Source organism: Diorhabda carinulata, chromosome 2 (genome assembly GCF_026250575.1).
Source record: "Diorhabda carinulata isolate Delta chromosome 2, icDioCari1.1, whole genome shotgun sequence".
NCBI lineage: Eukaryota > Metazoa > Arthropoda > Insecta > Coleoptera > Chrysomelidae > Diorhabda > Diorhabda carinulata.
In genome coordinates, this window is record NC_079461.1 from 4,256,277 (window position 1) to 4,281,497 (window position 25,221).

General features: G+C 29.9%; 4 protein-coding genes across 5 annotated transcripts; 1 reads left to right on the forward strand and 3 right to left on the reverse strand.

Annotated features, from left to right (window-relative positions):
- Positions 1–829: 829 nt before the first annotated feature.
- On the reverse strand, positions 830–9,350 carry LOC130903436 (uncharacterized). Of its 2 annotated transcripts, none has more exons than XM_057815530.1 (11): positions 8,694–9,350; positions 8,432–8,605; positions 7,824–8,085; positions 6,824–7,370; positions 6,521–6,766; positions 6,176–6,374; positions 5,905–6,120; positions 5,610–5,849; positions 5,168–5,543; positions 4,908–5,106; positions 830–3,964 (listed from the first exon to the last, which is right to left on the reverse strand). In XM_057815530.1, exons 1-11 carry the CDS (start codon positions 8,826–8,828, stop codon positions 3,796–3,798), a joined length of 2,763 nt encoding a protein of 920 aa, XP_057671513.1. In that variant the 5' UTR covers positions 8,829–9,350; the 3' UTR covers positions 830–3,795. The 2 variants fall into 2 exon arrangements, with proteins under 2 accessions (XP_057671513.1, XP_057671512.1); XM_057815529.1 differs by having other exon boundaries at positions 7,824–8,109; positions 8,694–9,022.
- A 1,582-nt stretch (positions 9,351–10,932) lies between these two features.
- Positions 10,933–18,310, reverse strand: LOC130903437 (protein germ cell-less). Its single transcript, XM_057815531.1, has 7 exons — positions 17,718–18,310; positions 17,443–17,663; positions 17,205–17,356; positions 16,849–17,146; positions 15,907–16,108; positions 15,628–15,846; positions 10,933–14,540 (listed from the first exon to the last, which is right to left on the reverse strand). Exons 1-7 carry the CDS (start codon positions 17,852–17,854, stop codon positions 14,327–14,329), a joined length of 1,443 nt encoding a protein of 480 aa, XP_057671514.1. The 5' UTR covers positions 17,855–18,310; the 3' UTR covers positions 10,933–14,326.
- Positions 18,311–18,585: 275 nt separating this feature from the next.
- LOC130903463 (cytochrome c oxidase assembly protein COX18, mitochondrial) lies at positions 18,586–20,137 on the forward strand. The gene is made up of 4 exons (XM_057815569.1): positions 18,586–19,158; positions 19,214–19,486; positions 19,543–19,653; positions 19,926–20,137. Exons 1-4 carry the CDS (start codon positions 18,700–18,702, stop codon positions 20,109–20,111), a joined length of 1,029 nt encoding a protein of 342 aa, XP_057671552.1. The 5' UTR covers positions 18,586–18,699; the 3' UTR covers positions 20,112–20,137.
- Positions 20,138–21,797: 1,660 nt separating this feature from the next.
- On the reverse strand, positions 21,798–24,989 carry LOC130903464 (keratin, type I cytoskeletal 9-like). The gene is made up of 4 exons (XM_057815570.1): positions 24,713–24,989; positions 22,721–22,882; positions 22,055–22,628; positions 21,798–21,998 (listed from the first exon to the last, which is right to left on the reverse strand). Exons 1-4 carry the CDS (start codon positions 24,768–24,770, stop codon positions 21,845–21,847), a joined length of 948 nt encoding a protein of 315 aa, XP_057671553.1. The 5' UTR covers positions 24,771–24,989; the 3' UTR covers positions 21,798–21,844.
- Between the last annotated feature and the right edge of the window lie 232 nt (positions 24,990–25,221).

Sequence of the window (25,221 nt, forward strand, 5' to 3'; positions counted from 1 at the left end):
CATATTTAGCCCCCATAAACTAGTGAGTGTTGTCAAAAATGTTTCAAATATAGAAAGGGGGAAGTCAGTCATCACTAAAATAGAAGCATATTTGAAACTAAAGAAAAATATTCAATGAAAACGGCGTAGATCTAAGTTGGAAAAGCGTAGGATGAAATTTGGCTGAACAATTTGTGTTTTGTTTACTAAACCGGGGACTTTTTGATCGATGTGTTAGTTTTTAAATTTGACCTTTAGTTCAAAATTACAATTTATCATACATTATTATGGATTCAATAATATAATGGTTATAATATAGTTTGGATGACAATAGAAGAGAATAGAAAATTGAATACTGAAGACGGTCTTACGAAAACTAGAGAATCTGAAATATTAAAGAAATCGATGAAATATTAGGTAATGAAAACATCGTTCGATACATTAAAACCTAGAGTTTTGTCCACATTAAAAGAATACAAGACAAGCAGTTGCCCAAAAGAATCATGGATGCCAAAATATACAGCAGTGGAAAAAGAGACAGATCCTGTATCATAGGACTGAGTAAGGATGAGGAACAGACCAGTTTGGAAACAAATTGCCTAGGAAGCCAAGGCTGTAATGCAAATTTGTAAGGTAAGGTTAATTAGAGGAAGTCAAGGTACATCAAGCATTATAGCTTTTTTAAAACTTAAATGAATATTTTGTGGAATTTCTATCACAGTATATTATAAATAAAACATATAAGTTAGTAGAATGGAATAGGTGACTTAAAATTCTGGCCATATATTTCACATTCCATAAACTAAATAAGCTGACGGAGTCCATTTAAGGGTTACTTCTGACAAAAATGTTTTTATTCTCATCAAATTCAAAAAGTGTTGACCGGTTAAGGATTCTTAACTTAAATTTGAATAAACCTTTCAGAATCAGAGATGAAATGACCACAAACCTCAAAAAACAGGTTATTCATCAAATTAAAACATGGATGATACAATTTACGTTTAAAATCATTGTCAATTCTTCATCTAGTGAATAAAACTTTTGGTCATAGTTTCATTTAGTATTCCCAAGATGTTGAAACATTATAATAGCTTTTTCACAGACAATGGTATTGTATATATTTCGTATTATGTGGAAAGATTACTGGACAAGTGTAGAAGTTATTCTATCCATTCCATGGTTTCACTGTGTTATTCAAATAGAAACTCTTCTTGTAATAAACCAAAAGAAACAACTGTAGATTGTTGAAATTTCATTAAAAATAGAGCTCTCAAGACATAAACAAATTTTTGTTTATGATATGACAGCGATTTCCAACGGCTTTGACTCCATGCTAAAGTTTGTTAGTTTATGTCTTCTTCCTTTCTTCTATTTCTTTTCCTAAAAATTTTTTTCATGTTCTCCCGGTTAGTTTTTTAATTCTGTTTCCAGTTTTCATTATTTTTCTTGTAAATCTATCTGTTTTCATTCTTACAATATTGGATACATACGCTGGTTTCAAGATGGGCATTAATTTGATATCCTCATTTGTCTAAATAATTCTAGAAGGAAAAGTTGGAGACAATATTCCATCAATGGAGAAAAAAATTTGAAAGAAATGAGTTGAGATTTTTGAAAGTAAAAAGAGAGGAATTGTAGAAAAGCGTTTTATAATAAAATAATTTTGGAAGCAATTTTAGTTTAGTGTAAATTCAGACTAAAAATAATATTTTTCTAATCAACAAATTTTTTTTTCATCGACAGGCCCGAGATTCAGTGTGATATCTTACAAATATTTTAATAATATCAAACACAAAAAAAAATGATAAAATTTGAAATTTCAATCTTAATTAATTACGTACATTATCGTTTTGCAAATTAAATACGTTGATTATGGGAAAATTTGGACACTGTCCAAAAATTCTTATATATACTATGTTTATATTAAAATCTATCACAAATTAACAAAATCCACAAAATAATCAACAAAATCACAGATGTCTCAACATTGCAACCATTTAATTTCAAATACATGTCAACTTAAGTAAAATTTGTTGATCGGAGATAGACACTGGTTTGACAGTTGATGAGCAACTATATTACAAAGACTAAAGATGTTATTGATCAATTCTTAAGATGATAGTAACTTTTTAGTACCTTATTTTTTATTCTTAACCCATCAAAGCCCGGTGTTGCCAAACGGCCACAGTAAATGTAATTTGACAGCGCGAATTTCTAAAAAGATTAGGAAAGTATTGGATAGATGGCAGCATCTATATTTACTTGGATGTGTATAACGTCTTCTCTATTCATGACAAATTGCACATGCTGATCGAACGGCAGGTTAACAACTCCTAGTGGCCGTACCGATAAAAATAGACATACGGTTCGATTAAGTACAAATTCTTTTTTTGCCAGAAACAAATATTTATACTTTTTTGATGTGGTATTCAATTAAACACAAATACATGTTTCTATAAGAAAATTTATTAATAATACCAATTTGTGTAACACCTGCACATGTTTATTTTGATGTGTAGTAGCCATACGGCAACTCTAGGCACGCAGACTTTAGAGGAAACTCTCCAAATTGCATATTCTGATGAACTACCAGCGGACTCAATATATATTGAACCACCCGAAACAAGTTTTCTTACTTACTTACTTACTTTAAAGTTATTCTGAAGAGGGCTGTTAAGGAAAATATCAACGTTCCTCTCACTCGAGTTCTTATTACAGATCTTTAAAAAATAAGTTAATTGTCACTCAAAATATATACATACAGAGCGCTGCTGAAATTCATAATACCTCAGGAGGTACTATCTTCGATAATAGAATCCCAAAAGACTGTCCGTAAACTAACAAAAAGATCATGAGTAAACAATATAGAAAAGGAGCTCAACAATCTACGCTAGAACGATCGAACAAGGCTAGACAACAACGTAATTGGCGAATATAATGAAGGTATGGGGGATACTTATTTGATGTACGAGAATATCAATCGATACGATACAGCGTATTCATTAAAAAAAAATAATGGTGGTGCATATTCACCTGGTTAATCGACGTTTCAATTACAAATGACTCAACTGGAATTGGTACAAGTATAATTAACCAGGTATGGGACTTTCCCTAAATCTGCCGGAAGACCTAACATTTCACTTAACAGGATATGACCACATTCTGATAAGTGTGCCAGATAAAAAAAATGAAGTGCAGGGAAAGGATGCTGATCTATAATGAGGACAATGTGTAACAAGTGCAAGGTAGGACTTTGTTTAGAATGCAATCCTGTTTTCATACAAAAAGCTAAGTTTTTTATTTTTATTAAAATTTTTGGAATTTTGTACTTATTTCTGCCAAACATTGCCATTTGGCAACAACACGTGTTTTTTTTTAAATGAACAATCATATAGAAAAACATGTACTTTTTGCATTAATTCAGTAACATGTTGGTAAAATAACTAAAGTTGACAAAAAACGAGCGAAAAAAAAATTGTTTGGGTCAAGACACAATTTAATAAACGAAGTTGTACATTTTGTGATTATCGAATGTGGATTTTAATATATCTACTACCTAACACAATACACATCCTTAGGTGATTTTCTGAGGTCGAAGACAGTTGTTACTTTTTCTCTCTGTAAATTTCTGACGACAGTGTTCAAAAGTTAACCAATCTCTTAATTTTCATTCAGGCAGTAATATAACACTATAAATGTTTTAATACACCTTACCAAAACACACTGAAATTTATAGCCTTTAACGACTATTATATTATTTTCGGTAAAATGTAAAAAATAAATTCTATAACCGGAAAATGAAGCTAAAACTGAACATTATTCAGGATGACTATAATAAATATGTGAACTATATTCCGCTTCAGTGCCAAAACGTTTTTTACAGAAGGGACACGGCAATCGAGACCCTTCGCATTGGTTTTTCTTGTGGAAATACAAGTGGGATTTGTTAGCGAAGGCTTCCCAACAGGAAGAACATTTGTACGACCTACAAATAAAACAGAAAATTAAAAACTTTTGAACATTGAATATTAAACTAATCTATACGAATGTTAGAAACTATACTATAATAGAAAATATCAATTTCCTATTGGGTATTTATCTCGTGTTAACCGTTGTTTCGCTCTCTTATACGACTCCATAACCTGAAACGTTTCTTTATAAGGAACACCAGCAGCAAAGACCCAGGTTGCCAATCCAGGAGGGCAAGTGAAATATCTTTGGCTTTGGCGTATTATTCATCACCATATTGACATCTAGGCTATTATATTCTGTCCACTGGCGTTAATCTGAGTACACCACCATAAAAAACTGGCGCCCGAAGCAACTCGAGACACGAACTTTGCCGTCAAACCGATATGTACCGACGATAGAACGTTACCGTTATATACATACACTAAGTACTATTTCCAAATACCCTTTCTTTGAATTTAAAAAACTTATTAGATAATCAACAAAAAATCCTGAAAATGGTCAAGGTTTACATAAATGTTGGAACTTTTATTTAAAAAAAAATTGATTTGATTACAGTCATAGGTTGTTGTATCGGTGAAAATCGATTTTAAATGAACACATACATTGGTATTAAAGCTAACAGATAAACACCATTAATGTTGATATTTACAAAAATTCCCAGACATCTTGTGTATAAAACAATTTTGGACTGGTCCTGAGATAAGTCTGTAACTGAAACAATCAGTTTTGCAGATACTCATATGAAAATTATTAACTTTAAATAAATGACCAAAATATGGAAATTTCTGAACTCAATACAAACTTGTGTTGTTTATTCCATATATATGTTTAGTTGTCTGCAACTATAATTGAATTTATGAAAAAAAGTAATGTAAAAAAATTTTTAAGTAACATTTGCAATTTTTTGGGAATTTTAGGAATAAATGAAAGAATTATAAATGTAAAGATTGTTATACCTGTCAGGATCAGGTAAATTAACACCCATTGGTATTTGGCTGGTACCGGCAGCAACTTGTTGCATTTTCTCAGATGATTTCTTAATCGACAATTGAGGATTATTTTGTACGATTTTCATAACATTGGCATTTATCAAAGCCTTCTGCTTGGGATTTTTACTTATAGGAGTAATACTGACGGCACCATCTCCTAATGTATCTGAAAAATGAATCATACATATATACAATACCGTTATTTTGTTCAATTTAATAAATTATACCAGGGAAACTTTGCTGTTCTATCTGTCCTTGATCCATAGGTCCTCCCTGTTCGTGAATTTCCACCATGGGTTCCATAGTAGCCGGATCCATGGGTTCTTGTTTGATGTAAATATCCATCGGCTGCACTGGCGGATACTGTTGCGGCATAGGCGGCGGTTGTCGGTAGTTCAATTGACCCATTTGGTTATTCGGCGGATTCGGAAAACGTGGGCGATTACTGTAAGGTGGCTGAACTTGTGTTTCGCCTTTATGTATACGCATATGACTGTTTCGAGAGTATATTGTAGGAAATGGGGTGTTGCAAATAAAACAAACGAAAGTTTGTTGCGAATTCGAAGATTTAGGTTCTTTTAAAATATGATCGGGGAGATAAATCTACGAAAATTTAAAAATTATTTTTATTATTTAATTTCAATTAAAGTTTGAAAATAATCAACTCACGTCATCTTTATAAGGTCCTATTTCTTTGGCGCAATTTCTAACTGGTCTTCCTGCTGGAGAAACATCACCATTTTTGCCAGATAATGTCTTATTATTGCCAGCTGCTCGCATTTGTGGAAACTGACTAAAATCACAATTCTTGCTATGGATATTGAATTCATCCAATTTGAAGAACACTTTATAACATTTTCGACAAAAGTATGCTTGATTGCCGGTTTTTGACTGTGATGTTTGAAATTCCTAAAATAAATTTTTGTTATTAGAGATCAATTTTGCAATATATAACTATCCTCACTTTAGAATCCTGAGGTTCTTCTTTAATTTGCAAATTGGGCTGTAGAGTCTTTCTCTCCATGAAACTCCTCTTAGGTTGTGGAGGACCTTGTTGACAAAATCCTGATAAATTATTTAGATTTTGTCCACTGAAAAATTGATTATTGGCAGCTACCATTTCAGGAGGTGGATTATGTTGTGTTACAACTATTCTTCTTGGTTTCGGAGGGTGGATTATCTAATGAAATATTTAACATTCAATCAAACCTATTTATACGCCTTTTAAAACTTACCTTAGGTATGATGTTACTAAGTTTGCTTGCTGCATAAATTTTTTCTGAAACCTCATCTTTCTTAGTTTCGTGCTCATCGCAATGCTCTTTAAATTTATGCCTTTGTTTATTGAAGCGCATTCCACAATAACGACATGTATAGTAACAAGCCAAAGAAAAGTAATGACTTTCTATCGCCCAATTATCTTTGAAAGTATATCTACAAAAAATGTCAATATAAAAAAAATTATAAAAAGGCAATTTTATCACAATTTCATTTCAAGAGACAAATCACTTTTTTAATTCAGTTTATGAGTCGATAATTAATTAATTGATAAAGACTAATGAATAAATAAATGAACTTGCCTACAAAGTGGACAGAATTTTTTATTGACACCTCCAATTCTCATTGATTGATACAGTAGTTTCCTATCATCTTTAGAATAATCTCCTAAATAAACATCATTCACCATGGGTTGAGTACCTACTAGAGTGATCTTTTCGTCTCCTGTGAGTTTCATACCATTTGGATCTCTATCTTTCTCATCAATAGGAATCAGTAAACTTTCTGCATCAACTACATCATCAATAACAATATCATCATCTTCATACCTAGCAAAATAATAAAATTATGAATTATATGGACGATGGTATGTAACTTTTTTTTACCCGTTTTCATCAAAATAATTAAGCCACTTATTCCTAACATCAGAATCATCTCTATCTTCAGGCCATGGTAAGGGATTATCAATTTTCTCCCCTATTTCCACATCAATATGTTTTTGTTCATGTATAGATAAAACTTTAAGGTTGCGGAATTGTTGTTCACAATATCCACATTGAGGGAATATTGTTTCTTGGAAGTATTCCTCTGGGTCATAGTCGGGAATGTTAGTTTTGTTTATTGAATTCAATACCAGTTGAAATAAGGATAGAGGTTGATACCGATATTCCTCTTCATCCATGAATTTATCAATTAGTGTGCTTTCTTCGTCCTCATCTTCTACAGGCCCAGCTGCTTCTTCTTCATCATCATCAACAATATTAGGTTTTCTACAAAGTCTTTTCACTCTTCCATTTGTTCTTTCATTTCTATCTAGACTATCTTCATCGTCATCATCTGATTCTATTATTCTTCTTCGTTTTCTTGGCCTCAGTTCTTCCAATGATTCATCAGAACCATCCAAATCACTATTATCATCATATAATTGGGAGCCTAGGAAAAGTAAAGGTATTTATTTTGGATTTTTGTAGCTATTTGTTTTATATACAGGTGTAAGTTATTACTGAACAATAATTCAAGATTTTGGAAATCTATTATGATATTTCACAATACTAATAATCTTGTGGGTATTAATTTGGTTGTGAACCAAGAAAATGTTACAACTGGTAAAAACCTTATTAAGTGAACAGAAATTCAGTTCTCACAATCCCACTTCCAACATATTTTTTAACATATAGTATATATTGAATGTGAAATTTATACTGCAATGTAGTCCCATACTAGCGTAGTTCTTCAAGATATTAATACAATTTTCAATCACAATCCATAGTATCTCCTAACACATTTGAAGATATGAAAGTATTAACCACATTTTAAAAAATTGATATTTCAAATTTTACTTGTTATTAAACTAAAAAAAACACTGATATGAAAAAAATTGATTACCTTCTGTATTTTGAGTGAATTCTGTCAAGCTGCTGCATAGTGAATCATCTAATTCATGATAAAAAGGAACAACTTTTCTTCTCCTAAGAGACTTTTCAGAATTTTCTGTCTTGATTTTATTCTTGGCCATAGATTCAGCAATGGCCAGTTCCAGCTCACCGTTTACTTGGTTACTTTCCAAAATAGTTTGCTTGCAATTATTACAAAATATATTGAGGTCATCTGTAGATGTACTACCATCTTTCAACTCTGAAATTTCGTCCTGAAAGGGCACAGTTTTGTCCGACTGTCAAGTTAAAAGGAAAACATTGATATAAATATAAACACAGAAATTAATATAATAATTGTAAAACTTTCATTAAAATAGTAAAATTTAAAATATTAAAAAGTAATTTTATGTAAATGATTAAATTATTTCATATGTCCAGACTATAAAACACTGTTTTTGGGTACATTAATTATGTTGGATAGTGTAGGTGTGAAAATTTCACCAAAGTTGTTTTCTATATATATATATATAAATTCACATTTTTAAAAAATATATATTGTGGATTAATTATTACTAATACTAATTAAATAGTAAAGGAGAATAATAATTGTTACATTACCACTTCTCCACAAGCTAGAAAAGCTTCTATAGCATTATCACTAGGCTCCTCGCGAAGCTTTTCTTTTTGTTTTAGGGCAATTTCCTCACAATTTTTCTTAAAACTACTAAGTGAACTCAGAGTCTCGTTACAACTTTCACAAATTTGCTTTGATAATGGGTCAGTCCTATATATCTACAATAGATTGTTTTGATAGTATATTTTTAATTCGAAAAAAAATTGATTCGAAAAAAATATTTATTTGAGCTTCATTTGTACTTACAACAATGGGAAGGCATTCTTTGATAAGTTGAAGGATTTCAATGCCTTCTTCATTTTTATCGAAGATGCTTAACATCTTTTCTGCAATTTCGTCACACAAACGACACGATTCTTCCGTTTTTTCGCTTTCCTCCATTTTATTAAATTATATTATTTAATTAAATCTTAAACAAGAAGACTAATAGTGACAGAAATTTGTTTATTTTGATGGAAATTTCAATTTTTACACAAAACGCCGACTACTTGACATGTTATTAATGTATTCCGCCATTTTAAATGTAACTTACGAGAAACCTCGCAAGGGAACGCCAGCGTCGATAAGGGCAGCTTTCCAAATTGTCAAAACAGAGCCGGCGCGAAATATATGTATAAATAAACTAATAACTCAGAATAAGCATATTTTAATATAGATGATTTCATTAATTTTTAATCAAAATTTTCAATTTCTTTCTTATTAATCGGAGTTCACATAATTAAACAAATTAGTAAATGAGAATTAACGAACTTAGGAGTGCTCAACACAGTAAAAAGAAAAATTTTACATTTCGAGGTTATGTTTTCGATGTTATTTGTTTTGTTTATTCCACAATTCAGTTACTGAACTGAATACCAGTTCAATTTTAATTCACTTGTTTTCTAGTACTTCTCGCTTTTTTGTGTTTACAAAGTTTTAAGCATATATTAAGACCTAATTACTTTTAAAAAAATATATGGTTTTTATATAATTGAGTTTGTGTTTTCTAACATTCGTATTTATTGTTGAGCTTATATTGGTGATTAATTATACTAAAAAGCACAATTGTATTGCTGGAATATTTTAATATTATTGAAACTTGGTACACAATAATATATTTTACATCACTCAAATCAAATTATTAAAATAGTAATAATAAATTGTTGTTTTTATTATTGTCATTTTTTGAATTCTTTTAACACAGTAAACCAAAAGAACGTATTGTTACTTATGAGAGCAGAGACTATAATATTATGTATTACCAATAGCGATAATTATTGTTTGTTGTATGTTTTTCAACACAAAATTACCAAATTATAGGTTACAAACTGTTCAAATAAAAATTAAATCAGTCCACGATTAGAGTTTAATTTAATCATGGTTTAAAGACTTGGTTTAACAATCTGTGCAATCCAAGACAGTGTTAAACCATGAGTGCAAGTGGCCATAATATGCAATAATTTGATGATTCTAGGGTGTTTGTGTAATAAATAAAACATACTAATGAGGTAGGTATAATTATATTTTATAATACAAAAACTATAAACAGAAAGCGTTTCGTACGTGACTAGCCAATTAGTATAAGAGCACTTATAACTTATTTATTTTTTTAAACCAAACTCCAAACTTGTTAAAATAGTAACAATAACAAAAAGCACATAAAATAACATAAAGGATAAACCAAACGAAGTTACAGCCTTACAGAATTTTACCAAAATATATATTATTGAACTTTAAGAGATTAAATATTTTCAAAATCCACCAAATCCTATATTACAGGTGATCTAACAGATTTTAAATCATTTATTTGGGTCAATGGTATATTCATTTAATTTAAGGCCTATCCAGTTGGTATAATTGTAGAGTAGGGTCCTAAATTGTTGTCTTAGTTTGCCATTACGCGCGCACAAATAAATTTTATACTTTGATCCTATTTAATGCCTTAAAACTGTATAATAAAAATATGGCATAGTTTTACGAAAATATTGACAATTATTGACCCGTGGCTCATGTTTTCCCCAATGAATATCAAAGTATTGTAAAATTTTTGATTATTTTTTAGGAAATTTTGACAAAAATCCATTGATAATTTTTTTGTTGATTAACTTTAACTAAAAAAAATTTATTTTCAAACATTAGGTATAATTGACAAAATGAAATTATTGCTTAGAAAAAACTGTATCCACATACTTATAGAAGCTTCAATAAACTTTGGTCAATAATGGAACAGTAAGAAGTAGTTGTATATTCGAAAATTTTTTTTAAAGAAATATAAAAAAACTTTTGTTAAATTTTCAATTGATAAACGTAGAGATTAAACGAAATCGCCAAAATAGACTTGCAGAAGAGGAGGGACCTACTCTTTCAATCAATTTGAATCCTAAGGAAATTTAAAAAAATACTTGTATAGCTACAGCAATGTATTATGTATCTCCATTATTATTATTAATAACCAAATCTGTAATAAAAGTATTATATTTTTTTACTAAATAAGAAAAAAACTCTGGCAAATTAAACAAAATGATTTTATTGTATGTACAAATGTAACATCTCCAGGGAAAATCATTCGGTATGACTAGAAAAATGGTAACCGAAACAAATAATCGAAAACTATACTTTTCATCCCCGTTTCTTTCAAATCCATAACAAATATATATATCAAAAATGTTAATAGAATTTATAAAAATATATATTGACAGATTAACGATAATTACAACATAAACATAACAAAGAATTTATTATACGATATCATTTTTCAAAATTAACACAAACTTTAATTTTAATGTCATTTTTTATCAATTACCTTTTTTTAAATTAATTGTAACTATTTATAGAAGTAATTATCAAAAATGCAGCAACAATTTTGAAATTGGATGGTAAAGAAAGAAGCAACCATGGGATAGTGAATGGGTAGGAAAAGGTAGATGATTAAATGGGTAAATAAATCAAAATTATACTAAAACAACTTTCAATTGAGGGTAACTCATTGTATATCACTCGAAAAACCTCGCTTTCATACTATGGTACACGGAGTTACTAATTTAAAGTTGGTAGAGTATATAATTCACAATAGAAATATCATATCTGTCTCAAAATTAGAATTTCCAAAACATCTTGTAGAAATTGAAATTGAAAAAATGTTTTTCATATAATTGAGACACTTGAATTTCTGTATGTACAGCAATTTTTACAGTGTCTAAAAACCAAAAAGAATAAATTCAGTATTTTATTTACTCTATATATAAATAAAACATGTTAAATTGACATTCTTCAATAATCCATATCTTCAACTCCTACCTAGGGTGCAATCTCTTGATGTGGAAAGTCTGTGACCCATTACCATTTAGCTGGTATATTTTCAAAAGCATTTCTCAAATCATCAACTCCATTAAATATTTTTAGGAAAACTGGATTTGTCCTTTGAACATAAATATTTTTACTTTTTCTACTTCACTTATTATTACAAGAGAAATGACGGTTTTAAGGAGAACGATACTTTGGAAAATATTGAAGAAGACAATGTAAATAAATCAGACAGGGCAGACTAGAAATGATGAAATCTTCGAAAATGCTAATTTATTGAATGTTCCAATTGTTTTTATTGGACCCAAGCAGAAATCAAGAATTTATTATAAGTTATTTGCTTACCCAATTATCAACATTGTTGGGATGAAATTGAATTATCACTGTGATTTTACTGATTGAAGTAAAATATTTCTTTGAACGAGCTGAAGCAAACGAATTTTGAAAATATTCATCTGAATTACAAATATTTGGAATTGTCGTTGTCATTATGGGGGCACACTTCCCTTACAATTTCCAATTTTATTATATTTTATCTCAATATTGCAACAAACATAAGAACGATAAAATTTTTATTCAATTACTGCAGATGGGTACACGAAAATGAAAATATATACAAAAGCAGTTGCAACTACAACATATGAAGTAGAAAAAAATTCAAAAATCGATGCAATAATAAACTCTATGAAAATATAAGTGGGAGCAAAATGGGGCAAAATAAAGACATTGAATATGAAACAAAATAAGTAGTGATTATAGAAAAAAAAATGGTATTAACATACTCTAAGAATGAACCAGGTAGATAATGGAGGCTGGAAAAACCATTAAAAATGAACTGAGGATGGATGAGGTGGAAGAAAAGGTTACAAGAGGAACTAAAACCCTATTCTACTCAAGAAATGAAAAATTAACAAAACTAAAAGCAATAATACAAAAAAATAAACAAAAAACAGTTGAATTAGTATGGACATATAAAAAAATGAAGCAGGTGGACCAGAATCCTCACACATTTTCATCAATCAACATATACAATAATCAAAATAATGAATTCATACCATTAGGCTGTTACACACTGTATATATGTAATTAATAACAAATTTTTTTTCAAAATTCTGTGACTGTAACGGTCACTAACGTCAAACATTTATTTTAATATAAATATTAAACTTGTCAAATGGTATTTGAGAACTGAGTGATATCAAAATAACTCATTTTTTATATACAGAAAATATGAAATAATAAAATTAAACATTGCATTCTAATTTTGTTTTTTTTTCTTCAAAAATACACTCCAATTTAGGAAAAATTAATTTACAATACGAACCTCATCAATAATACCCTAGAAAAATAAAATTATTAGCTGAAGTATAAGAATAAGTCAATATTTACTAACAACCAATAATCAGTTCTACTTATCGAAGAAGCTAAATCCATTGAAAAATAATAAAAACAATCATGGGAGTTATTTTGACACAAAAACTATTGTGGGAGTTATTTTGACACACAAAATAGTTCCAATATAATTATTACCACTTTTTGAATATTAATAAGTGCATTCAAGTAGTTCCACTTTTAACGAAGATCACCTACAAACTGGACTGAAATACCTTGTTCTAAGTATAATAATTAGTAGGATGATGTATTTCTCCTTTTTTTGGAAGTAGATAAACCAAAAAAAGTTATAACAACATTTTTCTTTTTCAAACTATCAATGAAAGCACCTTATTACAAATTATCAAACTGACATAAGTGTTAGTTATGTCAATTTCGTATTAATTTGACCTGGAAACCAACAAATACTAACTAATTATTCATAAATGCACTTTTTTATATAGAGATAAATGCAGAAGATCACAATTTAGAGGAATATACAAAAACTAGAGCTGATATGGATTACATCCATAATAATACTTTTAAAAAAATAGTAACAAAAATATTTAAACTCAATATAATTTCACAAGGACACAAAAAAAATGTTAAATGTCAAGCTAAATGTAAATAAAAAAAACATATAGTATAAAAATATTCGGTAATATAATCTCAAATAATTTAAGCTGATTCAAACCCCCCAAATTCGATAACGTATTATTTTTTTTAATTGGAGTTTCCACAGAGTGAATCAGCATGTATACTACTTGATTCGTTATACTTTGTGCTATTTTCACTGTATATTACTGTCACTTATATTTGACTATTCTGATAACTTTTTATACAATACTGGAATAAATTTACCTAGTTAGTTTTTTAATTTGTTTTATATTATAAATTATATTCGTTGTTCAAGAAATCCAATTTCGATAAACATTATACAGACTGTATATAATTGTATATTTCTTAAATATACATTCTACATCTAATCTTTATTTTAGTTAATGTCAAAAGTATTGATAATTTGAAATGATAGTTTCTTCGTAATAGAGCATTAGACATATAAGAAAAATTAATCTACGAAATTGAATATCACCCTATGCTTCCAATACCTAAAATCACCAACACCACTATCGAGTGACTTACTGTAAAAAAACCTTTGCTACATTAATTTTTCAATTATTATAATAGTTATTCAGAATGTCAAATATATGCGATTAGTATACCTGTTAAGATATATTATGATGCCTTTCTTCTATGTTAATTTCTTGTGTTTCTGGTGATGTGTACAAGATATTAGCTGATATTATAATAGGGTATTCCACATTTTTATCAAAAGACATTAACTGGATTTCTTCGCCTTTTGACAATGATACTTTTAATATTTCCGATTGTTTACTGTAAACAATCTGTCTTTGTTCATTAAGTCGAGTAACAGTTACCCTAAAATTGAAATAATCAAGTTAATAATAGTATGGAAAGAAAGGAGAAAAATAACATCAACAAAAATATTATGTAGTACATACGAATGAATTTTGGGAACAAAACTACAGATATATGAAAGAAATTATAATTACAACATATGAAGCAGAAAATTAGATAAAAACCAGTGCAATGTAAATGAAAACTCTGAGAATATGAGTAAATGGAACAAAATAAAGAAAAAAAAATACATTAGAAACGAAATAGAATGAGTAGCAATTATAACAAAAAAATTAATAGCTGAATTGTTATAAACATGAGTGAACAAGATAGATAATGGAGGCTGGAAAAATAACTGTGAGATAAACATGTAAACCATGGAGAGACCAAATAAAAGAATTGAGGATGGATGAGGTGGAAGAAAAGGTTACAAGAGAGACCAGAACCCTATATGACTCAAGAAAATGTAAACATTAAAAAATTAACAAAACAAGAAAAAATAATCTGAAAAAATAAACAAGAAATAGTGGCATTGGTATGGACATAACAGTAAAAATAAAGCAGATAGACTATCAATAGAAAAGGGGCTGGAAACACCTTTAAATAATAAAAGTTTAGATCAAAAAAGAAATAGAGTAAACAATGCAAATGTGGACCAAAAAGGAATTAAAAAATGAATATGTAGACCATGGATAGACCAAATAAAAGAACTGAGGATCGATGAGGTGAAAGAATAGATTACAAGAGGACAAAGCAAATGTGGACCAAAAAGAAATTGAAGATGATGGCCTACATCTTCATATTCTCAATATAAACAAGAAATGGTTGAATTGGTATGGACATACAGTAAAAATGAGGCAGGTAGATTAACAATAAAAAATGAAACTGGGAACACTTTTAGAAAAAAAAGGATGAGTTCAAAAAAGAAATAAAGTAAATGTAGTTCAAAAAGGAATTAAGAAAAGTATCAAAATACAGTGGATACAATGGAAAACCATCTTTAAATGCCGAAAAATGTAAAAGGAATATGAAAAATTTAAGAACACAACAAATCTAAAATAATTAAATTATAAAAACAAATTACTTTATAATAGTGCTAGATACTGACCTTATTGCCACATGCCTAGTTGTTTGTAAACTCAATAACTGCTCAAATTCCGATCTATGATTTCGTTTAATGGAAATGGTAGATCCATCTGTGATCATTAATAAATCTACACCGAAATGGAACCCAGTCCACCTCCAAACATGTCTCTCGTTCACTGTTAAAATCCTTCCACACCTTAAACTAGATGCTAAAAATATTTCGTCAGAAATATCTCTTGGTCTAAAACAATATATTTATTTTGAAATTTTATCACAGTAATTTTTATAAACCATAATTTACCCTTTATCATCATTTTGATTGACCCTTAAAACGTTCTTCCATTGTTGTAGAATCACAGTATCGAGCCATGTTCTAGGAATAATGTTGTCCCTTATTACCAGCAGTACATCAAGCTGGTGGGATAATAGATTTTGTAATCTAAGGCCTTGGAATACTGATATGAATTGTTTTCCTTCTGTAGTTAGGAGGTATGGTAATGTTTCTAAAAAATCATTTGCCAATACATTGCCAAGTTTATTAAATCTAGTGTAAGTGTTTAAATAAATTAAGTGAAAGATATATAAAAACAATAAAGCTGAATGAAAAGCCAGAAATAAAGGATGAAAATGATGAGAAGAAACAAATAAAATCATCACTGATAAAAACCATGCAATAATATCTAGGATAGGTGAAAAGAAGTACAGGAAAGGATTGGTTTGACAAAAAATGTAGATTAATTATGGAGAAGAGAAACCAAGATATAATGAAGGAAGAAAACAGGCAAAAGCAGAATGCTGAAGAAAGAAAACACCTGGAAAAGAAACTAGAAGTAATAGAAGACAAGTATGTGAATAAAGAAATAAGAAAGGTGGAAATGAAAAGAGCACAAGGTAAAAATCAGAGAGCAGTAGGGCAATGTAGAGATAAAAGGAATATCTAAAGGCAACATAGATAAAATTATACTGTATGGTTGTGAGTCCTAGGTACTAACCCAGAAGAGTTTTGAAAAAATAAAAGTGTGGGTAAGGAAGTACTCCAAAAAATAATAGGGGGCATAAAAATTAATGATGAAAGATGAAGAAGAAGAACAAACACTGAATTGAAAGAAGAAAGAAATATGTAATGAGCCTAATATTAATAAAATAGTCAGAATGTGTGCAGAGCTTGAAGAGTAAGAAATATAAAATTTTTTAATTGTAGGAAATTTAGCCACTGGCCCTATTTTTTTGATCCATGACTTACCTGTCCTTGAACAAAAGTATTCATTAACAGTAGCGATTGAAAGGTCTTCTGTTTCTGTAAAAAGTTGCATGTATATCCAATATTTTAACATCACGTAAATGGAATATTCTGTCTGAATAACAAAAAGATCTGGATCGGCAATAAGCTTTGCCATCAGGGGTACAGGAATAGTTTTTAACTCTAATAAAGGAAAACTGAAATAGTAAGGCATCAGATTTACCAAGAACCATTTGAAACATACATCTTGTAGCTTTTTATCTCCATATAAACAGGCTGCATTATAATAACTTAGAGCTGTCTACAAAAATATATACAATAGGTAAATAATGAATTTATTGTTAGTAATGCCAGAATACCTTGGGATTAATAGTTTCTAACATAACTTCTGTACATTTTTCAATTAATCCATCCAGTTGAAACATAGTAGCTGTAGCTAAAATTGGTACTATTTCAAGTGGATTCAAAACAATCTCACAATTATATAAAGAGCCTAAAACCACTTTCATAGCTGAAACAACATAAAAATGTAATTTCAATAAAATTTTGTATATATGGAGAAATCCTTCTGAAATATAAAACTATTTTTAAACTTACAATCTACAGAGATGAGGGGATCTACAATATCAATGTTGATATATTTCTGGTTGGTCTCCAACCAAGATCCTCCAAACATACTGGCAAAATATGGACTCTGGCAAAGATATACCCTATGTAGGTTGAATTCTTCACCCAGAGCACATACTGTAACATCAGAATTTTGACCTTCCATAAACAATGCTTGGTAGATGTATTTGGCTGTGCTTACTAGCTTTTTCCTTTAAAAAACTTATATTACAGTATTCCTTCTTTGTTACACAAATATTACATACCTTTTAGGAGTGTGTAAAGCAATATCTATAACTTTATTCACTTCTTCATCATCGGAATCGCAATATTTTCGCTTCCTTCCTGTTACATATCCAGTAACACTGCTTACTAAATATTGCGTTGAAAATTTCAATCCCATTTTATTTGGTTATTTAATAACTTGCAATTTTTTTCTATTATCTTTGGTAGAATATTCCACCACAAATACCACTAAGATTTATAGTAGAACAATCTTATTGTTTATTAAATTTTTAAAAGTAATATTTAAATCCATTTCACAAAATATTGCCACTATTCAATATATTTTCTTAACTTGTTAGCTATGAATATTCTTTTGCGTTATGTTTACATTAATCTATAACGTAAACTTGTTTATTCAAAATATCGTACGCGAATTACTTATTTGAGAAGTTACTTAATCGATGATGAAATTGAAGGGGAAAATGATACTGTGTACTACTTCTTTCAAATAATACGGTGTTAGTTATTTTCACTAAATTTTCCGATGCCACTACGAAGGTCTATTGCAAAATTTACTTCACAAAAACAGAAACAGCTGTCTTGAAATATAGGTTATTTGTTATTTCTTATGTCATCACCGAAAATACAAGTGACTTGTTTGCATGAGTGAATACGTAATTAATTTTTCGATAGGTCAAACGAGGATGAAAGATGAGCGAGGTACGGACAGTAAAAGGCGAAAGTGATTTACATACGATAAGTGTAAGTGAGAAAAGACGACCTTCATGATTCAAAAATAAAAGTAGGTCAGTAGAGAACAAACCTAATTTGACGGTTAATCTGCATAGCCGGTAGAGTTTGGAAAACACGGAACGCAATGTTCCGTCAATGATTTTTAATTCTTATAGGTTATGTTTTAATTTTAAAGAGACCAAAATAAAAGAATATTTTTATTATCTATTCTAATATTATTATATTTATTGGAAACAATAATGTTATATTGTTTGTTTAAAATATAAAAATATGTACAGATTAGGTAAACAGAGTTTTAAATTATACCGACACAGAGATATTCTACTTAAAAATGTGAAAACAATCGAAAAGTTGAATAGACACGAAAACTACAATCAAAACAGAGAATTCTCCTTCCAATCTTCTATAGAATCTGTAGCCAAAACCCAAACAGGTATTTTCAAATGGATATCAGAAAGTACCCCAGTGGAATATCTTCAAAATATTTTATTGACAATGCACGATACCACCGGTTTACCGTGGTGGGCAACAATTGTTTGCACAACAGTATTATTAAGGACGTGTGTAACTCTACCTTTAGCTGTGTATCAGAATTATATATTAGCAAAATTACATAATTTACAATTAGAAATGCCTGCAATAGTTGAAGAACTTAAAAAAGAAACGTCTATTGCTGTTAAAATGTATAACTGGGACGAAAAGAAAGCAAAAATGGTTTACAATAGATCAGTAAGTTCGAAAATTTCATTTTATATAACATGTTGTTTAATATAGCTTTTTAAAGATAAGAAAGCAATGGAACAACCTGGTGGTAAGAGATAACTGTCACCCTTTTAAAGCTAGTCTTTTACTATGGTTTCAAATACCTATGTGGATATCTTTATCTGTTTCTTTAAGGAATCTTGTATATATGCTTCCACATCAAAATGTAGATGCACAAATAACTTTTACAGAATTAACTGTGGGAGGTTTTGGTTTTATTCCAAATTTGACAGAAGTAGATGCTTCTGGTATATTACCTGTTGGATTAGGCCTTATAAACTTGTTGATAATTGAGGTATATAACAACTGACCCAAGTTGTATATTATAAATAATTGTATTATCTTTTATAGCTGCAAAGATTGTCAAAAGTTAATGAACCTACAAAATTACAAAAGTTTTTAACAAATATTTTCAGAGGTTTAAGTGTGATTATGATTCCAGTAGCGGCATCTGTACCATCAGTAAGTAAAAACATATCAGTTTATCCAATATTTTTCTTATAATTCATAATACATTAGAATTATTGATTGTGGAGATATCGATAGTAGTTCAAATGAGCCACTGTATATTGAGACTTAATGATTCGGTAGACATAATTATTTTATTACTAAATATCTTTGCTATAAATTAAAAATATATTTATTTTGAACTTTTCTTAGTAGTTCTCTTTTTTTTATTAAATGTGAATTAAATTAATTCAAATTGTTCCACTTTAATGTCTTTTTCATTTTAGTGTCTTGTTTTGTATTGGACCACATCAAGTGCATACGGACTAATTCAAAATCTTATACTTATGTCTCCTAAAGCTAAACGAATTTGTGGAATACCTAAAACTGATAAAGAACTAGAACATCCTTACAGGCATGTCAGTTTACAAATACAAAAGAAACTTAATTTATCTTCTAACACATCGAAATGATGTAAAAATATAAATTGATAAACATATTAATGTGTTTTTATACTGGTATATAATTATCTTTGGAAAATGGTTTTTTGACGAGATGGTAATGAATGTTCAGTGAAAATTGCAGAAATGCCCACAAAAACTAAAACTACAAAAAACTTCTGTTGATTGTTGTTGCCAAAGGCCGATATTTCATGAGAAGCCTTGGTTAGGTTAGGTTGGCTTGAACTCTTTGAAGCTCAAGTGTTTGAAACGCGGTCGTGTGTGTTGGGCATTCACAGATGACGTGGTTTGTAATTTCAAGCACCAGAGGCACTCCGGATCTGCCGTAACGCCCATGGTGTGAATTTAGCGTTTTAGATAACTGTGTCCAGCTAGAAGTCCAGTCACTAATCATATTTAGCGCCTATTCAGTTGGAGCAGTTGTTTGGTGTGAGACAGACAAAGTTCATCTATGTGTGCCTTTGCTTTTCGCATGCGAGGTGTCTCTATCAATCTCTGCATAGCCCACCTTGCAAGCAGATCGTTGAGAGACATGATAGCAACACTTTTAGCTACAATAAGGATGGGCTCTGGGCACCTGCTGGCAAAGTGTCTTTTTGTTTGGTATAACATTAATGACACTACCTCTTGGATACTTTCTTATCATATTTATCCCAGTTCCTTTCTATTTTTCTCGCTATTTTGATCTTCAGTTTACTTGAATCAATAACTGACTAATCAAGAGATTTTCACAAGCTAATGTAATCGACATATAATTGGTCTTGTAAGTTAACCCGTTATTCTATTTTTCTTTTTTTACAATAGGTCATGTCATTTTATATTATCGAGTTGTTTTGGCGGGCTCCTATTTGTACTTTGCTCAGTTTACAATTAACTACATCTTTTTCTTTCAAAGCTGGGCTCAATTAGATTAATGAAGATCTAATTCACACATTGATTATAATATTATATTCCAGGTGTAAATTTCTAGTAAACACACCTTGAAACCCCATCAGAATGTTGACAACAAAATGGGGCTAAACATGTGAATACTTGGAAGTAACATTTAACAACCATAATTAACGAGGACAGGAAATTACTCAAGGGATTCAAGCAGGCTACTGAGTATACCATAAGATTCGGCTTCTGGTGTTATGCAAAAAAATCAGTAGACGTACTAAAATAAAAATCTAATGAACAGCAATAAGGTCAACAGTAACCTATGGAGGAGAAACGATGAATCTAACAAAAGTTGATGAAGAAAAACGCCTTCGAAAGACAAATGATACGACAGATATATGGGCCAAAAAAGTTAGGTAATGGTCAAAATCTTAAGTGACATAAACAACAGAATGAATGTTCTTAGAAAACCGGCTCAAAGGAAGACCAAAAGCCAATGGGAAAGTCAAATAACAAATGATCTGAACAAAGGGGAGTTTGCAGATGGTGAAATAATACCCAAGACAGAAATAAATTGGAGAAAAATAACCTAAAAAAACAATGTCAAAGAGCTGTTGATTGACATTGACATCCCATGATCCTTTCATGTGGCATGAACTGAAAAATGTTTTAACGCCAGTTAATGTGTTAAGATGAGCGTTTCTGATAATATGCTACACATAAGTCGCTTCAGAAAATTGTTTTATTGTTAATCCAGGACCGGTAGGTCCAAATATATCCAATGAGATTTTAGAGATTCGGTTAAATTAAGCAAACAAATATTGTGTGTGTATCTTTATTTATCAATAGAACATAAGTTGTTATTTTTAATATTGCCCAGACTTTACATTATATTTAACGTTTCCTTGTCCATCTGAAGACGAGGAAGAATAACTAAATGCCGCCTTAGGTCCTTGAGCCTCCGAGGATACTTTAATACCTGTTCCTTTTTCTATTCCACTCCTGCTAAAAATGCTCGGACTGAAAATTAAATTTATGACATCATAAATGATAGACTTAAACTTAATTAAACTCACCCTGAAGAAGATCCTCCGTTTTCAGAATGTCCTGTTGATCCACCATTGCTCGAATATCCTCCACTTCCAGAATGCCCTGTGTATCCTGTTGAACCATCATTTCCAGAATATCCGCCACTTCCTGAACGCCCTGTATTACCTGCAGAACCTCCATTTCCCGTATATCCTGTTGAACCACTTTGACCTGAATATCCTCCACTACCAGAATGTCCCGTATATCCTTTTGAACCACTTTGACCTGAATATCCTCCATTTCCAGAATGTCCCGAATATCCTGATGAACCACTTTTACTAGCATATCCTGTTGACCCATCATTACCTGAATTTCCGCCACTTCCAGAATTTCTTGAATTACCTGAAGACCCACTTGAATATCCAGATCCGTAACCGGAACCTGTCGAACCTGAATATGAATAAGCAGATCCTCCTTCTCCACTTCCGGATCCTGTTAGATGAGAATCGGCTGTATCAGCAAATCGAGAAACTATTTGATTGTGGTTATTCGAAGCCTGTTTTATAATGTCTTCGACGTGGGCTTGGATATGAGCCAATTCATCAGATGCTCCCGCGTAATCTAAAACAGCATAGAAATAATACTGACTATATCAAAATTGGATATACAACCAGTAATACAATTAATACGAATGTTAATTTTGAAATATTTACCACTTCCGCTAGAGCTTCCGGAATACGAGTAAGCGCCACCACCTCTTCTTATTCTCGATAATACATCTTCAACTTCTCTTCTGTTCCTGACGAAAATAGGTTCAGTTTCGTAACCATCTTCATCGATTAAGTACACTGATCTAGGAATATATTCGCCATAAGCTGAAATATTAAAAACCTGTCCATTATTTTTCCATGTTTATTATGATTTGACAGATTTTACAAGATGGCTGCTGGTTATAACCATTGAATTTAAAGAATTTATTTTTAGGATTGTTAGAGCAGTTACAAGTTACACAACTAACCATTTGATTTGTAAAGGAACTAGTTACGTTTCACTATTCTAATTGATCCTAATGAGCACCTATATAAAGCCCAACAAAAACATACGAACTATATGCAAAACTTTGCAAAATTTATATAAAATTATCAAAAACTGTCCATGTATATATATGTAATAAGTCTATGGCAACGATTTCTCTATCCTCCGAAGTTCTGCGTTCTCAAGCAGGCGCAGTATAGATAAAGTGTCTCGAACGAGAGAGAAAATTAATATTGTCACCACCGTAACGTAGGGACGATTTATAATATATACTAATTTTTTATCAACAAGTTTTATATACAGTTCTTTTTTGGAAGTATACGTATTTTACATTTCAAGTCTTATTTTCTTAAACATAAATAACATATAATTAGTTAAAGAATTATTACGTTGGAAATCGATTTGTTTTAATTTGATCTGAGTAAAAAATTTTTCAAATCCTTAGCTAATTAACATTACAAATAGGGGTCATTTTTATATTTATGTATTTAGTTTTCAAAATTCTATTTTTTCTAGGGTAACATTTCTGAAATAATTGTTGAACATTCATATTTCGCGCCACTAATAGAATTCAGATTGGTTAGTATTTTGTCACGAATGTGAAATTAGTATAGTTTAGTTTAAAGTCTACTAGATGGCGTCAATTTATATAATTAATGAAACATCTAAATCCCGATGATCTGTGATATTCTGAAACAAAACTTTATAACCTAATTTTTATTCTACTAATTAGTATCTTAACTAATTTCGATTATAGATAGAATAGTAAAAAATATAGAAAGTTTTAATAATCAATTAATTAATGTAATTATTATATTTATTTACATAGCAGTATCAAATTTACAACTTTTACCAATAGCATTGTATAAAGAATATTATTCTTTATACAATGCCAATAGTAAGTTATTGCCGATATGGAATTTAAATTTTAATTGTGTCAAATGTGTCTTACATTTTTTTCTGAGTATACAATAATAGAAAAAACGATATAAGAGGAAACTGATTAATCAATCGATTAATAGTTAAATATTCAAACAGATTATTTTTAATTTATGAAAAACGATTGTTTACACATTTTTATCTATTTTTAAACATGACCAGCTATTCTTAATTTATTGCTAAATAAACTCAAAACATAATAATTGTACTAAGTATCATACTACAAGTTATATTAGTCATAAATAGTTTTTTTTAACTCATGTTTATTATATTAGACCCGATACTTATACGAGGTTTATTAAAAAAGTTTTTCTTACCAATATTTCAAAACACAATCTACCGCTATAAAATAATAAGTGAATATAATGAGATTTTCGAAAAATGATTCTATTGATGATTATTTAGTTTTTTCTTTATAAATAGTGCAGGGTTAATAAGTTTGTTTCGATTATTTACAACTTGTAGATTATTATTCGTTAAGGGGATTGTCTAACGTCTGATGATATAATTTTTGTTAGCAAATGCTGTAATAATACGAGGTACGATTAAAAAGTTTTCTTACAAGAAAAAAATTATTTTATACAACTTTCAAACTTCTGTTTCGTTGTATTAATTTTTTTATCTTGACTCATATCTCGAATTGGAGAAATTATATCCGTGTAAGATCTTCGATGTAACGTTTATATATGACGGAATGGAATGAAAATATAAAAATATCGATTATGACTCACCTTGCGCTTTACAAACAAATCCGAACAAAAACAAACAAACAAATCCTACCGACAACATCTCACGGCAAGGATGAGTAACTATTAGCAAACGTTTAACATTGACTGTCTTTATATTGGTTTTTATGACTAGTTAGTAATATACCGTAATGCTCAAACTCACGACAACGGATAAGCAACATTGAATAAACTTTTAAAAAAATGCACGCCATATTTTTGTCAGCTGATATAATAACAATTTGGTCATAGTTTTGAATATAATTAGTACCGATCCAATTTCTAGGAAGGAAGATAAGCGATCAATAGCAGATACAATTACTGTTGGGAAAACCCAACTGCTTAGAAGAATCAATATACACGGTGGACTAATAAATACAATAAAAGATATTTAATTTCCTATCTCTTAGACCCTTGTATTTGTTTTTGTGGCCTATTTCGTTAAAATTTCCACCTATTTTAAAAACTAATTGTCAACCAAAATAGACCAAAAATCAAGACTATTTATCTACAAA